This window comes from Triticum aestivum, chromosome 3B (assembly GCF_018294505.1).
Source record: "Triticum aestivum cultivar Chinese Spring chromosome 3B, IWGSC CS RefSeq v2.1, whole genome shotgun sequence".
NCBI lineage: Eukaryota > Viridiplantae > Streptophyta > Magnoliopsida > Poales > Poaceae > Triticum > Triticum aestivum.
The window spans coordinates 712,455,758-712,471,239 of record NC_057801.1 but is presented as its reverse complement, the minus strand read 5'-3'; the positions used below and the strand labels follow the sequence as shown (position 1 = coordinate 712,471,239).

At 41.9% G+C, this 15,482-nt stretch overlaps 2 protein-coding genes across 2 annotated transcripts; one reads left to right on the top strand and one right to left on the bottom strand.

Moving 5' to 3' along the window:
* Nucleotides 1–1,582: 1,582 nt before the first annotated feature.
* LOC123066160 (60S ribosomal protein L38) lies at nucleotides 1,583–2,874 on the bottom strand. Its single transcript, XM_044489305.1, has 3 exons — nucleotides 2,689–2,874; nucleotides 2,407–2,590; nucleotides 1,583–1,828 (listed from the first exon to the last, which is right to left on the bottom strand). Exons 1-3 carry the CDS (start codon nucleotides 2,689–2,691, stop codon nucleotides 1,806–1,808), a joined length of 210 nt encoding a protein of 69 aa, XP_044345240.1. The 5' UTR covers nucleotides 2,692–2,874; the 3' UTR covers nucleotides 1,583–1,805.
* A 10,007-nt stretch (nucleotides 2,875–12,881) lies between these two features.
* On the top strand, nucleotides 12,882–14,300 carry LOC123067743 (uncharacterized). The gene is made up of 9 exons (XM_044490407.1): nucleotides 12,882–13,002; nucleotides 13,082–13,117; nucleotides 13,209–13,304; nucleotides 13,385–13,477; nucleotides 13,596–13,712; nucleotides 13,845–13,877; nucleotides 13,959–14,009; nucleotides 14,119–14,197; nucleotides 14,293–14,300. Exons 3-9 carry the CDS (start codon nucleotides 13,212–13,214, stop codon nucleotides 14,298–14,300), a joined length of 474 nt encoding a protein of 157 aa, XP_044346342.1. The 5' UTR covers nucleotides 12,882–13,002; nucleotides 13,082–13,117; nucleotides 13,209–13,211.
* The last annotated feature ends 1,182 nt before the right edge of the window (nucleotides 14,301–15,482 follow it).

Here is a 15,482-nt window from a genome sequence, read left to right as displayed (position 1 = left end):
GATGTCAACTTTTTTTCATACATAATGTGCATTTTTCCTGTACATCAGAAACTTTTGTATACACATTCAACATTTTTCAAATATCTGATTAAAATTTTTTCAAATATATATTTTGATGTTAATGTTTTTCATACACCATGTACATTTTGTCTGTACATTATAAACAATTTTTATACACGTTTAACAACTTTTCATATATATGTTTCGATGTTTATATTTTCATACACATTGTCATTTTTTGTATGCACTGGAACATTTTTCTATACTTGTTAAACATTTTTCAAATGCATGATTAACATTTACTTAAAACTAAATTTCAAATTATTTTATAATTCATATATGTTTATAATATTCAAAATAAAAACAGAAAAGTAAAAAAAGAAAGCAAACCAAAAAAAAAATGTGAAAAAATGAGCGCTTAAGGCGTGTGGACCTCCAGCGCACTAGGCCAGCTCATTGGCGCTCGTTCCTGGCAAGACTTTGTTCGGTCTCACACTAAGTGACACATAGTCTTGTCTGAGAAAAAACTAAGCGATACATAGTCGCGCCCAACTTTAGTTTATGTTCATTAAAAAGGAAACTTTGGGTTGTGTCTGCGTCTCTATTGTGTTCACGCAAAAAAATGTATCCATTTTTTTTTCATGAATGACTTGTGTGCCCCGTGAGTGCGTGAACCTGGATCTGAACCTAACACGCGGCAAAAAGAAAAGAAAAACTGAGACATTTGTTCCTTGCTCTTTTGTTGAGTACATGAACCTGAACAACTCAAAAAAAAAAGGACTCTGGCGAACACAAGCAGTAGCGAAGTACTCAGACTAAGCAGCCATATGCAGGTGCAGCATACTGATGTGTAATGTAGCGCATGAGGGGCTAAGGCAAATTTGATGCCTCATCTATCAATTAAGAAGGAATAGAGTATTTTGTTGTAGAACACACCGACATTACACAAGGTCCATAACTCTCCCGACATGATTGTTCCTAATTTCTTGGCACCGGCGGTAACCCATATTGCCGCCTCAGGACTAGGAGGCTCTGGTAGCTTCAGGAGAGCATTGTTCATTCCCTCACATAAGATTCAAATCGTCGCCGAACAACTAGGTTGGCAGATTCCAGCGATGGGGAGCATCATAGTATAACTATACATGGCAGATTTGTGTAGTTGTTTAACATATATAAGTGTTAACTAGGTGTACCTGAATATACCAATAGCAATGCCTTTGGCGGAGCAATAGTGCACAACAGTATATACGGGTAAAATAGCAACCCTTCGTGATCACAATTATCTACATTGCCTACCCACAAACTAAATATCATTCATATGGACATGTCAAGCAACAAAACTAGTATCTTTCTCTGTAACTATTATACTGGATCTGCTGCATTTGGGACCATAACTTACATATATAGCGTGGCTTAAATCTGCAGAAGAACAACACAAAATGCCAATAACACAAGTAAAAGAACTTGCTTGGATCCCCCAACCCAGAAAAACAACTGGTTTCACCATCACAACCACAAAAACCAGACATATGGCATCTCAGAACAAACAATGAATGGCTTCAAGGAAATGCAAAACAATCCAGGAGGAAAAATAGTGTGCAATCAATTTATATACGTATGATATAAGGGAGTAACATATCTCCATTCTCCAGCAAGTGAAATAACACAGAATCCTCGCAGGTCCCAAACATTACGTTTCAGTCTAGAACATACTCATGGTAAACTCGTTTACTGGACACAGACAGACGCTGCTAAATCCAACATTCCCGCTACTAGAGTAAAGGCATGATCTGGCTTGATGCTTCTTAAACCTCCTGGACGTTCAAACCTGCAGCGAAAAGATCATCACATTTAGCAAGTATGAACAACAATGGCTGGCTGTGGGATTTGAGCAACAGTGGGTCAGGCAAGCACGGCACAAGAGATACATCTCATAATGACTATATAAGATGCAAAAACATGAGTGAGTAAACTGAGGACCTACTAAACACGATTTAAGAGGCATGTCATGCACAAAACTGAATAAATGGCAGATATTATGAGATTAACGAGGCCATGTTTGCATTATGCGGTCACAACATCACCGCTGGAAATGCAAATTAGAACAAACAAGGTACCAAGTGTTAACTGATCTGCGCAGTACTAGTAGTACCAAGGAACAGGTAACTGGTGGTGAGATGGCCACTGTTGAGAGAGTGGCCAGCGAAGCAGTGATATGTGCAACATGCTTCTTGCTGATAAAATTTGGTATGGGTTTGTCGCAAAACAGAAACAATTGTTTGCATCACAATGATTACCATTCCATACTTACTTACTGCTCGTATGTGTTTTGTCGTGCGTAATGATTCATCAGAACACTTAATCATGGAACAAACCGGAGGGAGGGACAAAGAGGGTGGAGCGGACCTGGGGGGAGGGACTGCTTGAGCTTGTTGGCCTTGTCGGTGTCGTGGACGCAGAGGGTGTAGAGGTACCTGGAGCAGCGCACCTTGAACTTGACGGCGTCCTTGGTCCTCTTGATCCGCACCGACCGCGCGTCCTTCCGCCGCGCCGTCAGCAGGAAGTCCTTGATCTCGTGGATCTGCTTCGGCTGCACCCCAAGAATTCGTTCGCTCGCTCGTTACCACATCACCATGCGCCACGGAAGAAAGAGAGACATACAAATCGTCGGAGAGGGGCTCAACTCACCATGGTGGACGACGGAGGTCGGCTGCGCAAATCCTAGGGGCGGCAGCGGCGGGGAAGGGGCAGAGGGGGGAGGAGAAGACACGGCTGATGCCTGCCGAGCGAATTTATTATACCTAGAGAAACCTCGGGCCACCAGGCCGTGGTATGGGATAGACCAGACCCACGCCGGGCCGAAGTGGCAACGAGGAGAACGCGGCAATGCAGCAGTGTGGTTCTTTCGGTTTTCTGTTTTGTTTTTTTACTTTTCTTTTTCTTTTCTTTTTTGAGGATAAAGGGAGCCTTGCATTGCATTTATCCAGGAATACAGTCGGACATGATTACATGTTTCACACTATGTGGCACATCAACTAAGAAGAGGAAATCACCATGGATTCTAGCATACGTAGCTAACTCATGTGCGGCCACATTGCACTCAGTTTTGGTCATAGTACAAGACTCAAAAGCTGTCATCAACCTCTTTGACTCCTCATAGCTTGCCCACCACATGATTCTGCTAATGTTGCAGTCAGATACTGGAGACACCACGGTAGTGCAGTCAGATTCCACCAGAAACAGTTTAGTGACAAATTGCTAGCTTGTCTTAGTCCAAAGGACAACGCCCAAACTTCAGATTCCTCCGCATCCGTGCAACCCTGAATACGACAGCCTACCGAGAATAACACAACACCCAAACTGTCTCTACCAATGGCACTCACAGCAGATAAAACCAAGGAGTGTATGAAGGACGCATCAACTTTGATTTTAATGTACTTCTCAGGAGGTTTTGTCCAGCCAATGTCAGGTCGAGGGATGCTAGGAGCTGGCACTGACACTTCATGCAATTTCTGTTTACCTTTACTATCATTTACAACAGGGATTTCAGAGTTCAAGCACTCCCAGTAGGACTTTAGGAACAACACCGAATCTCTGATAGAAGCTTCTCCTTTGCTGTGAATGGCGTCATCCCTTATATGCCAAGATCTCCATAGAACTAGTAGGAATTTTTCTCTCATATCTCCTGAACACAAACTTAAGTTTTGTAACATCCAGTCGGGGGAAAAGGCCATAATAGTTTTTTCATCCAGTAGATTCCAGTATTTCCTCATTTCCTCTCTGAGTGCTCTTTGCTTTGTGCAGGCCACTATAGCATGGAATGCATTTTCAGTTCCGTTTCTACAGACTTTGCAGACTCCATCCAATTCAAGTATCCTCTTGTGCTTATTCTCCTTTGTGGGCAGAGAGTCAGTGGCAGTTCTCCAAGCGAAAATACGAATTTTATGAGAAACTTTAGCTTTCCACACTAAATTCCATAAGCTTTCCCTGCCATTACCACAGTTTGCCGAGGAACTTACACCCGGTCCATCCTGCAAAGACTTACCCAGCTTGTAGGCACTCCTTACCGAGAAAATACCATTTTTTTCATAGTTCCATGCGAGAGTATCTTCCATAGGGATAGAGGGGATTCTGATCTTGTAGATCTCCTCAGCATCAAAGCTGTAGAACAAATTGTCAATGATTTGCGTGTTCCACTCCTTAGACCGAGGATCAATTAGTTGATGGACCCATCTGAGTCTGCTCCTACTCTTCATGGTCTGTATCGAGAGGCCCGGCTGACGAGGAATCCAGTTATCCCGCATTATTTGGATACGCTTTCCATCGCCTACCCTCCAAACCATGCCCTGTTTTAGGAGTTCAAGCCCATATTCAATTCCTCTCCATACCGGTGAAGCATCAGACGTTGAAAACCGTATCTAACAATTTTCCTTTTGGGTACTATTTAGCCTTCAACACTCTGGCACATAAGCTATTCGTTCTTTGAATGAGTCTCCATGCTTGCTTAGCAAGAAGAGCTTGATTGAAGATACACATATCACGAAAGCCCAGACCACCCTCACATTTCGGCTTTGTCATTTTTTTTCCAGGACATCCAATGTACCTTTCTTTTGTTCTTCTCGTCTCCCCACCAGAAGTCTCTCACCAGCTTTTCATATTTATCACAAAAACCTGCACTCATCTTGAAAATACTCATGGTATATGTGGGTAAAGCTTGAGCAACGGACTTTACCAAGATATCTTTTGCACCATATGACATGAATCTTTCAGACCAATCTGTAAGCCTCTTCGTAAACCTCTCAAAGATTGGTTGGAAATGGGATTCTTTCATCCTTCCTTCCGGAGTGGGAAGGCCAAGGTACTTTTCCTCAAAAGTAGATGATGTGAGATCCAGGGTATTCAAGACCTCTTCCTGGATTTCCTCTGGGCAGGTGCTACCGAAAAATATAGAGCACTTACTAGGACTCAAAAGTTGGCCCGTACCTCTCTAAAAACATTTAGGGCATACTTGACACTCTTTGCTTCTCCACCTTCCGCTTTAAAGAAAAGCAAGCTATCATCAGCAAACAACAAATGTGAAATTCCTAGAGCTTCTTTTGCAACCTTCAGGGGAGTAATGTTCGACACATCGCATTCTTCTTCAAGTGCGTGGGGTAAACCTTCAGCAACAAACATAAAAAAGGTACGGGCTTAAGGGGTCTCCGTGACGAAGCCCCCTCGAAGGATAAAAGGAGTCCGACACTTCCCCATTCAGTTTAACTGCATATCTGACCGAACAGACGCAAGTCATGACCCAAGAGATCCATTTCTGACAAAATCCATATTTCACCAAGACACCCTCAAGGTAATTCCACTCAACACGGTCATAAGCCTTAGTGAGGTCCAGTTTGTATGCACAATGATTGTCTTGCACCTTCTTGTTCTGCTGGATCTTATAAAAACATTCAAAAGCTATTGATGCATTGTCTGAAATCAATCTTCCAGGGATAAATGCACTTTGTGTTTTAGAGATAAGTTCATGGAGGAAAGGTCTAAGCCGATTTACCAAGCACTTGGATATGATTTTGCAGATTACGTTGCAGAGACTTATTGGACGGAAATCCTGAAGCTTCTCTGGGGAATTACCTTTTGGAATGAGGACAACCACTGTATCATTTATGCCCTCCGGCATAATGCCATTTGCAAAGAAACTTTTAACCGCATCAATAAAATCTTTCTTCAGCTCGCCCTAGTTTCTTTGGAAGAATCTAGCCGAAAAACCGTCACTGCCCGGGGCCTTTAGAGGACCTATTTGGAACAACGCGTCACTGATCTCCAGGTCAGTAAAATCCCGGCAGAGAGACTCATTTATGCTCTATGTTACTTTTGCATCAAAAAGGTTTTGCTAAGGGATATCTAGATATGTCCTAAGTATTGCACATCGGGCACATCTAAGTTATATGTCATTGATTTTACATGGAGATTCATGTGGATATTCTCTTTTCTTTTTCTTTTTTCTTTTTCACTGAATCACTTAGATGTGCAATCAGTAGGTCAATCTAGATGTGCTCTAGACAGACTTTTTTCAAGACAAATCGTCAAATTTTCTAATTTTGAACTATTTTTAAAATTCATGCATTTTTAAAATTCTTAAAGTTTCTTTTCCAAATTCATGAAGTTTTTCAAATTACTTGACTTTTTCCAATTCCCAAAAAATTATTCAAAACTGTCAACTTTTAAAAATTTTACAATCTTTTTTCACATTCACCAACTTTTCCGAGTGAACAAAAAAAACCTAGTTGTTTTATCCAGAGACAAAGATCCGCAAACAAAGAAAAGAACAACAAGCAGAAAGAAAACAAAGCAGAGAAGTGTGAAACAAGCAAGCACAGAGCTTATAAACTTACTTGGGCTCGCCCCATATACTCCATGTGCGATATGCAACACATCAGCGCTGAAGGCATTGATTAGGAGCTCTCGTGTTCTCTTCATTGGTAGAAAATGGGCCATGATTTGTGTCTGCGGTCGGCCTGGCAGTGAATAAAATCACAAGAATTAAGTTATGAAATTATAGTTAGTTAGTTAATTCGTTTGTGTGTTGCAAGGGAATATGTATTTGCGTGGTTTAATCCTGACATGAAAGATGCATCACACACATGACATTGGTTACAGACAATTTCATCAACATGGTAAAGTCTAGAAGAAAATCAGAAGTCTACTCTTCATCATTGGGAATTTTGTTGTTTTCTTATTTTACTAGTGTTCGGATCGGCGGTAAATGGAACCACATCCGATTGAAGTTGCAAATTTCTTGTTACATTGACTACGCTTTTTTCAGCTAAGTTTGACTCCTGACTGAAAAGGCAAACCGTATGCTTCACATAGGCTGCACATGATTTGCATCAACATAACAAGCAGTGGAAACAAATAATATCAAAGGTTAGGCATAGAACTAACTGAACTTAGTGGAATTTGTAATCTTGCATCAGTCTAGTCTTTCATCGTTGCTCGTTGGTGAAATAATATACGCCATAATGGACAGGGTTTCACCTTCATGCATGAGTTGGCTCCTTCCCATGCAAAAATTTGGGGCTGCTCCTCCACTCCAGAAAATTTGGGTCTCCACCCTCTTATTGATAAAGGAGGCTCTAGGCTTAAAGGTCGGAGAGGTAAGTTCTTCGATATGGACGGAAGAATTGTTCTTGCCAAATATGTATTCTCATCCATCAAGGTTCTTCATATGACTATCTTTCCCCTAGTAATTGTGTGAGAAAAAATTCAATAAATTGTAGTGTGCCTTCATTTTTGGATTGGTGAGGATGGAGACCACTAGCTCGTTAATTGGTTGGTCGTTTATCACTCGCGTGAGCTTAGAGGGCTCTGGGTTCTTGGTTCAGAGCGCTTTAGGAGGGCACTCCATCACTAGTAAAAAACGGCCTAATGTTCAGCTCATTAGTGCCGGTTCCAACGGCTAGGTGGGCGGCGCTCATTAGTCCCGGTTCATGGCGAACCTTTAGTACCGGTTCGTGCCACGAACCGGGACTAAAGAGGTGGTGGCAGGCTGGTGGCAGGCTGGGGCCTCACCAAGATCTTTAGTCCCGGTTCGTGGCACGAACAGGGACTAGAGATTCACGTTTAGTAAGGTACTACATTTCCCACAGAAGTGGAACCATTCAAGTTAACAAGTTCTCGCTTGTCGTGGCAATGCATCCATATTGGAAAATTGAAGACACTGTTCTACTCATGTTCTACCAAGGCACAGAGGGCTCTTCCTTTTCATTGACGAGATGTCGATTTGCCGTGATCAAGTTTCTTCCAGCGGATAGTTGTGGTCGTTGGCCCTCATCCTTTTAAAATGTGCTAGCTATTACTATGTTAAGTATGTAGATATGGACCATATGGTTGTTGGCCCTTAGCCTCTTAAAATGTGATAGTTGTTACTATGTTAAGTATCTAGATATGGATCATATGGTTGTCAAAACCATGTTACGAAGATCCTCCTTTTATCGAATAGTGTAACCACTATATATATGTTACTCAAATGTTGTTAGCCAAGTTATTAAATTTTGATGGAAAGTATTAGTATCGTACACGGTTCTTTGAGTTTAAGTGTGTGCCTGATGTCCAGAAGGCATTTGCATATTAATTGTCCATATTGCAAATTCACACACATATTAACATAAGGAAACATATGTGTAACTTATTAATCATCGCACACGAGTACTCGCAGACGCATCGTGTGCGATACTCCTAGCCACCGCAAGCAACTAGTTTGCACTTTTCAAAGTTTTTTGTACACATAGAATCACACACGAACTTACTGTATTAACCGTCTGTGTTGTAATTTCTCATCACAAAAGTTTATCCGAGTCAAATGTTTGCCACGTATCACACACATCTTGTTTACATGACTCATTTGTGTTCCTTTGGCTCATCGCAAACAGTTCATCTATGTGAACTGTATGCCGCATATCACACACATCTTGTTAAGTTGAACCATTTCTATTGTGTTCCTTAACCAGAAACAGTTTGTCTCAATGAACCGTATGCCGTATATCACACACTCCTTGATCTGTCTAACCGTTTCTGTTGCACTCCCTAATAGCAAACAATTCATCGGAGCGAACTGTATGCCGTATATCGCACACACACATTGATATAACTGCCCGTTTCTGTTGTTCTGCCTCATCACAAACGGTTCGAATTGATTAACCGTGTGCCCTGCATCGCACATGTAACTAAAATCTAAACCGTGTTTGACGGCTCCGCCATCGCAAACGTTTTGCACCTTTTCTGACGGTTTTTTACACCATCGTCTGCGATTAATGCATCACACACAGTTTCGTCAAAGGGCCTCTGATCGTAGTGTCACATTAGCAACATCCTTCAGTAGTGCAAGATTGAACCCATCACGAAGCACCTCTCCCATTGGAAGATAAATCAATCTAGTTGGCCAAACAAAATCAATATATCAGAGAGAAATACAAAACTATATTAATCATGCATAAAAGACTTCAAAGAAGACTCAAATATATTCATAGATAATCTGATCATAAATCCACAATTCATCGGATCTCAACAAACGCACAGCAAAAGATTACATCGAATAGAACTCCAAGAACATCGAGGAGAACATTGTATAGAAAATCAAAGAAAGAGAGAGAGAGAGAGAGAGAGAGAGAGAGAGAGAGAGAGAGAGAGAGAGAGAAGAAGCCATCTAGCTACTAGCTATGGACCCGTAGGTCTGTGGTAAACTACTCACATATTATCGGAAGGACACCAAGGTTGATGTAGAAGCCCTCGTGATCGAATCCCCCTACGGCAGAGTGCCAGAGAGGGCCCCAAGATGGGATATGACGAGAACAGAAGCTTGCAACGGCCGAATTTTTTTTGGGTGTGCCCTATGGTATACGGGGAATATTTGGGTATTTATAGAGCTGAGATTAGGGTTAGAGGAGCCAGGGGGGGGACAAGCTCATAGGGCGCGCCTGGTGAGCTTGTGGCTCACCCGTGGGCCTTCAGGCCTCCTCTTGAAGCTTCCTAGGTTTCTTCTGGTCCAAGAAAAATCATCAAAAAGTTTTGTTCTGTTTGGTATTGATTTTTTGTAGAAGTCAAAAATAAAAAAAATAGCAACTGACACTGGGCACTAGGTTAATAGGTTAGTCCCAAAAAATATATAAAATGGTATAATAATGCATATAAAACATCCAAAATGGAAAATATAATAACATGAAATAATAAAAAAATTATAGATACGTTGGATACGTATTACATCCTTGTTGATGATCTTGGCCATCACGTTCTGGAGGCACGCATATTCTCTCAAGAAGTTCTATTCCGCACTCTTGAGTTCTTTGGACCACTTGGTCATGGATGAATGATCTCTCAAAAGTGATCTTGCACGTACATAGTCGTTCACGAGGGACATGACATAGTAGCCAGACCTGTTGGGACTCGACTCACGTGGTTCTTGCGTGCAATAGAAGCTCCCGTGGATCTTGAACTTCATGTGCGTAGTGTGGGTTCCTCAGAGTGATTCCACCTGTAGAGACAAGTATCCATAACTTTCTTCAGTGCGGACCAGTCCTTGTTAGGGTCTCTCTTCGAATAAAAAATTTTAAGCCCGACCATGCCCCAACAATAGTGAGATTAAGATCTTGTGTTCGTCGATGTGTGAAGAAGTAGTATGTATGAAATCAATCCATGAAGTCTGGTATATGTGCAAGCATAAAGGAGTGAAGGCCATACATGACACAGTAGGGCACGCGTAAGGTGTCCTTGTTCAAATTCTCAAGCATGCATGTCAGAGGTACTCCACCATATGATCTTTGATCACGTGTGGTTTCCATGTTGTCCACGTGCATGCGATAAGGATCAAGAAAGGCGACATTATGATTTTGGAGTTTCGCGTATGAGGCTTGATAAAGAGCTCATAATCTCATGAAAGATGGGTATCCTAAAGTAGTGAAAAATATTGGTGTGGACCTCCTCAAAGGGCAAATATATTTTATCCACGGGGTAATGTTTGACAAAGTGAAGACCCTCTTTCACCTTGGCCGTGTAAACAATCGACATCTTTTCAGTTGGCCGCCTTGGAACGTCTCAGTCTCATGTAGAAGCCTCACCTCCATCGAGAGGTCCTTCAACCGAGACTCCGGTACAGTTCACCAGGAAGATATTGAGAGTATATGGGCCCACTATCAACTAATATGCGCATACTATGAACCGCCCGCTCTTTTGGTGCCTTTTCAACGACCGGTTTGGCCTTTCGCTTTCTATGCTTTCTGTTGCCCTTCACTAGGCTCCGCGTCTTTGGGCAGACCTTGATCATCCCTTGCTGGCGGCGTATTGGCACGGTGATGCTCACCCGCTGCTGGCATAATTTCTTGAAATATTTCCGCATTCTTAACAAGGTAGGCCGGGGGTCAAGGCCCACAAAGGTGGGATCATCATCATTAGCCCGTGATGGGAGCCTGAATCACCTCTATGTCAGTCTGCGGCCACTTCAGCATGTAGCTCTTGATCACTTGTCTTATTGTCATGACGTCCTTTGAGTAGGTTTAAAAACCGAGCCGAACCGACGATCTGACGAAAAAAATCATGAACCGATGTCTTGCCCAGTTTTTAAGGTGTACCGGTCTTTTAGTAAAAATCAGGAAAATATTTAAAAAAGTTGCATCGAAGGTAAAGCATGCTAAAGGCCAATAGCCAACAAGGATAATAACAATTTGTGTTTCATTAATGATTTACATCCAATATTATGTGTACATTTTTTTTGAAAGCATTCAGTATTATGTGTATTCATTTGATTAAGGTCAACTTTTTTAAAAATACCTTAAGTATTCTTACTTTTCGTCATAAATGAACCGGCAGTCTGATCAGTAAAAACTTGAACCAAAAACCTCATCGGTTAAGTTGCCGGTTCGGTTTTTTAAACTATGCCATTGCCCGGCATCACCTCCTGCATCTCCACCGGCGCCATGTCTGATGGCAGGACGGCGCCGTGATCCTGATGAGGGGGGAGAGTCAGGAGCACGCCGGCGAGCTGCTCCTGAGACAGAGAAGGGGAGGAGGCCACCACCGGCTTGACGTACACAAGCTGCTGGAGCCTCAGATGGGACGATGCGGATCTGGACCGCCGCCACCGTCAGCAAGCAGAGAAGAGACTAAGAGAAAGATGGATGGGTCATGGGCAGTGATTCTGATTCAGGTTTGGAGAAGGATCGCTCCCCAAACTTTTATCCTAGTCGGATCTCTCGCCAAACTTGTACCCGCCCGGCTGTCCGTCTTCATCTCCACCTCCTTAATCCTCTTTTTATCCCTCTCCCCAGGCGCCTTGGATCCGCGAGCGAGTAATCCACGAATTTTCGCTGGGTAGACTTAGGGTTCCTGCTCAGATTACCTTCCCGTTGGCGGCCACCGCCGGCTGTTCGACGCATCCGGATGGACAAGTTAATTCCTCCTGCCAGCAGCGGCACCAGCAGTTCACAGGAAAGCACATGGACACAAGACAAGGCGGTAGACATCCCAATCCCAGCTACAGAAGAGAAGAAAGTTCCAACTGACCACAAAAAAGAACAGGGACTAGAGGAATTACAAAACCTCCTTGATCTGGACCAAGAGGCCATCATGACGAAGTGCAGATTACTCATTGAAAAGTTGAACACTGCTAGTGTACTAGTATTTCCTTCTACGTGTGATGAAAAGCAGCAGCTTGAGGTCTACCAGCGGCTTTCCCGCTACTACATCGAAGCCCTTGAGGTATCTGTTTTTTATTTTGAAGGTTACCTTGAGCGTCAGAACATTTAATTTGGAAATGAAACAACTTAGCTTTACAGTTTTCATGATATATTACCTGGTTGGTTTGGCACTTTTGCCTGTGTATCTGAGTAACCTGATGTCTCTGCATTTGTGTTTGTACTCATTTACTTTCTGCTTTTCTACTGCAGTTATCTTCTTTTAGAAAGAAACTGGAGGATGCAAAAAGGAACAAGGAGTTGGGCGCTCTGTATGTTTATGAAAAGATTTTCCTTCAGCGCGTCAAACAGGATCCTGAGTGGTACTTCCATCCTAAACAATGCAAGCTTGCTAGTTTGGACGACTACCAGCGAATAGTGCTTCGTGATGATGTAGGTCAACAACTGGCTCCTCCATGCCGATTAGTTTAACTTTCATTCGTGCTGACTTGATCAAATTTGTTTCGGCAACCACAGTTAATCTGCATTCTGTTTAAACTACTCCCGAGGTTGGGGATGGATTTTATTTTTGTTTGGTTGGACCATGATTATACTCCTTATGAAGGGAACTTGTTAATAACTTATTTTGGTAGTCATGATTAACTCAGCAAGTGCATAATGTTTCTTTATGTGCTCCAGTACTAGCAGCTTAATGTTCTACAATTGACATTTCCTTTTTGTGCAGCCAATTTACGGAGATTGGGATGAGTACCGCCTGACTTACCATACATACCGGGGAGATCTAGAATATGTCAAGTTCCGTGAGGAGATATCAGCAAAAATTAAGGTAGGCATGACGCAGTAAGTGTAAACTAATGTATTGGTTCTGCTAATTTGATCTGATAGCGTTATTTCCCATGCGACAGTGGATTGAAGACGAAGCAGCACTCTTTGGGGATCAGGTACCTCTTAAAGCTTCTTGCATTCTATCTAACTACACTTGTGTTATAATGTCACACATGAGCATGATAACAATTTAATTTTGTTGTGTAGCGGATGAGAAACGAGCTAGTGGCTCTCTTTCAATCATTGAAGATTGCACTGCAGTTTCGTAATATTCCTGGACGTTCAGTTATGTCTGGCTTCAGAGTAATGCGCTTGCCTCGCCTATTAATTTGGCTGGTGAAATATGTGGTGGTGGTATTTGACATTTCTGTTTTCAATTTCAGGAGCATATAAATAACCTTCGGTTTGACTTCAAAGACAGGAGGGACTTGGTTGGTCTCTATCTTGAGTTATGGAAACGGGTTGCTAAGAATAAGGTTGTATTCTCATGCCTAAATCTTCATCACAACCAAGAAAACTTGTGGCTCTCTTGTTCTCTCTGTGCTAGCTTTGTATGCTTGTTGACATTGATTTTCAATTGCCTTGACTGCTAAGGTGAATTTCGGTGAGGCTTTGAGGCAATTGTATAAAGAGGACATTTTCCCCTCCCGCAAGGCTTTGATCAAATTTGCGCTGGATAGCTGTCCAGACACAAGTTTGGTAAAATATAACGTAGGTTTATCTACATCACATATAATGTCCATTTGGCCTCATCAACTAATTAATTTATTAATCCACAGATGCTTCCATATTTCCATTTAATCATCTTGTTTCACTAATTGTTCTGTTTGTTTGGCTTTGCAGTATGATACCTACGTGGATGGCATTGATGAGAAGGTAGTAAGCTTGGTTTGTTTGGATCCATGACTGGTTAGAATCTTTTACATTGATGCGACTAACATTGTTGCTTGTCTGTAGCTTCCGGAAGACGAAGCTCATCCCTTGATCATGGAGGCCGTTAAGAAAATGGTTAGTTGATCTTGCTAGTTTTGTAGTTAGGAGTTGTTTTTTTATCTGAATCTGATCCGTCTCCAATTGGATTTCTTTTGCTGAAGTATAAGTGTGATTTTATTTTCAGTTTAAGAAACGGAAGAGCTATTTGGATTACACCAGAAAGAAGTTGGAAATCGCAGCGCGCATTGGGTTGATTCCCACAGGTACGACCAAACTTGACTATCTATTTACATGTCCATGTAATATGATAAGAATGTTGTTTCTGAATATATTTTTTGTCATGTAATTTTGCTTGCAGCAGCCTAGAGGTCACTGCCCAACGCGGGGAAAACCACGGTGAAGCAAAGGCCGCAAAAGTTAGCCGAGGGAAGCTATGCCATGAGCGAAGAATGGTTGTTGGTCTGTTGGTCGCCGGTGCTGATTCCACCCTGTGCTCTGTCCCATGAGGTGCAAGAGTGCTAAGGGAAGCTATGCCATGAGCAGAGAATGGTTGGTTTCCAGTGCTGTTTCTAACCCCGCTCTGTCCCATGAGCTGCTGGCTCTTTTATGATGTCATTGTCCCTGTCCTATGTGCTCATATATCCAGGGCAGGGCACACTTCGGAGCATGTATAGCTTAGATTTTTTCTAAAGCGTAGAACTTATTTCGGCGATGATAGTAACAGAGCTATTTAGACTTTTGCATGCATCACTGAAAGAAAGAAGTCTAATAATCTTTGAAGGTAGGACGTAGAGGATCTACCAGACGGGAATGTGTACTCCACGGGTTGCCAAATTGCGGTTTCGTCCGCATTTTACTTGGCCTGTGAATACATGAAATAGTCAACTTGGCTAACTCAATTCTTAGGAAATCGTGAATAAGATCATTTGCTCTGACAACAAGAAAAGCACCAGCCTTTTTCCCCCTTGTTCCCATTTCTTAGACGACTAACTAAGTTCTAACAAATTGACTATTTGTGTGATAAACTCTTTGAGTTAACGTGTTAACAAGTAGGAAATTATGTTTTTCTTGTCGAATCCAACGAGGAGTTAAAGGTAGAACAGATATTTCCTCAAATTCTATCGACCAAAGATACAACTCTACACACACTTAACTTTCATTTTACCTAGAACAAGAATAAAATTAGAAGTACTTTGCAAGAATAAAATTACAAATAAATTGCAAGATAATAAATATAGTAGTGTAGTAGAAAGCTTTTTACATATCTATTGAGTAGATCAGTGGCGAAGTATTGAGTAGTCTTATAGTTTTGCATATCTATGTTGTAGATCAATGGTCAGAGCTACCGTTTTCCTGAATTTTAATGCATTCCTAGAGAAAGCTAAGTTGAAAGATGATGGTAGCAACTACACGGACTGGGTCCGTAACTTGAGGATTATCCTCATTACTGCACAGAAGAATTATGTCATTGATGCACCGCTAGGTGACAGACCTACTGCAGGAGCTGATGCAGATGTTATGAACGTCTGCCAAGCTCGATCTGATGAC

Bases quoted from the DNA above. Each gene is read 5' to 3' on its own strand.
- LOC123066160 (XM_044489305.1), bottom strand. The intron at 1,829-2,406 runs GTCCGCTCCACC...TTTTCGCTGCAG, and splicing joins CAAGCAGTCCCTCCCCCCAG to GTTTGAACGTCCAGGAGGTT.
- LOC123067743 (XM_044490407.1), top strand. From the start codon at position 13,212: ATGAGAAACGAGCTAGTGGCTCTCTTTCAATCATTGAAGATTGCACTG. The intron at 13,305-13,384 runs GTAATGCGCTTG...TTTCAATTTCAG, and splicing joins CAGTTATGTCTGGCTTCAGA to GAGCATATAAATAACCTTCG. The intron at 14,010-14,118 runs GTTAGTTGATCT...TTTTATTTTCAG, and splicing joins TGGAGGCCGTTAAGAAAATG to TTTAAGAAACGGAAGAGCTA.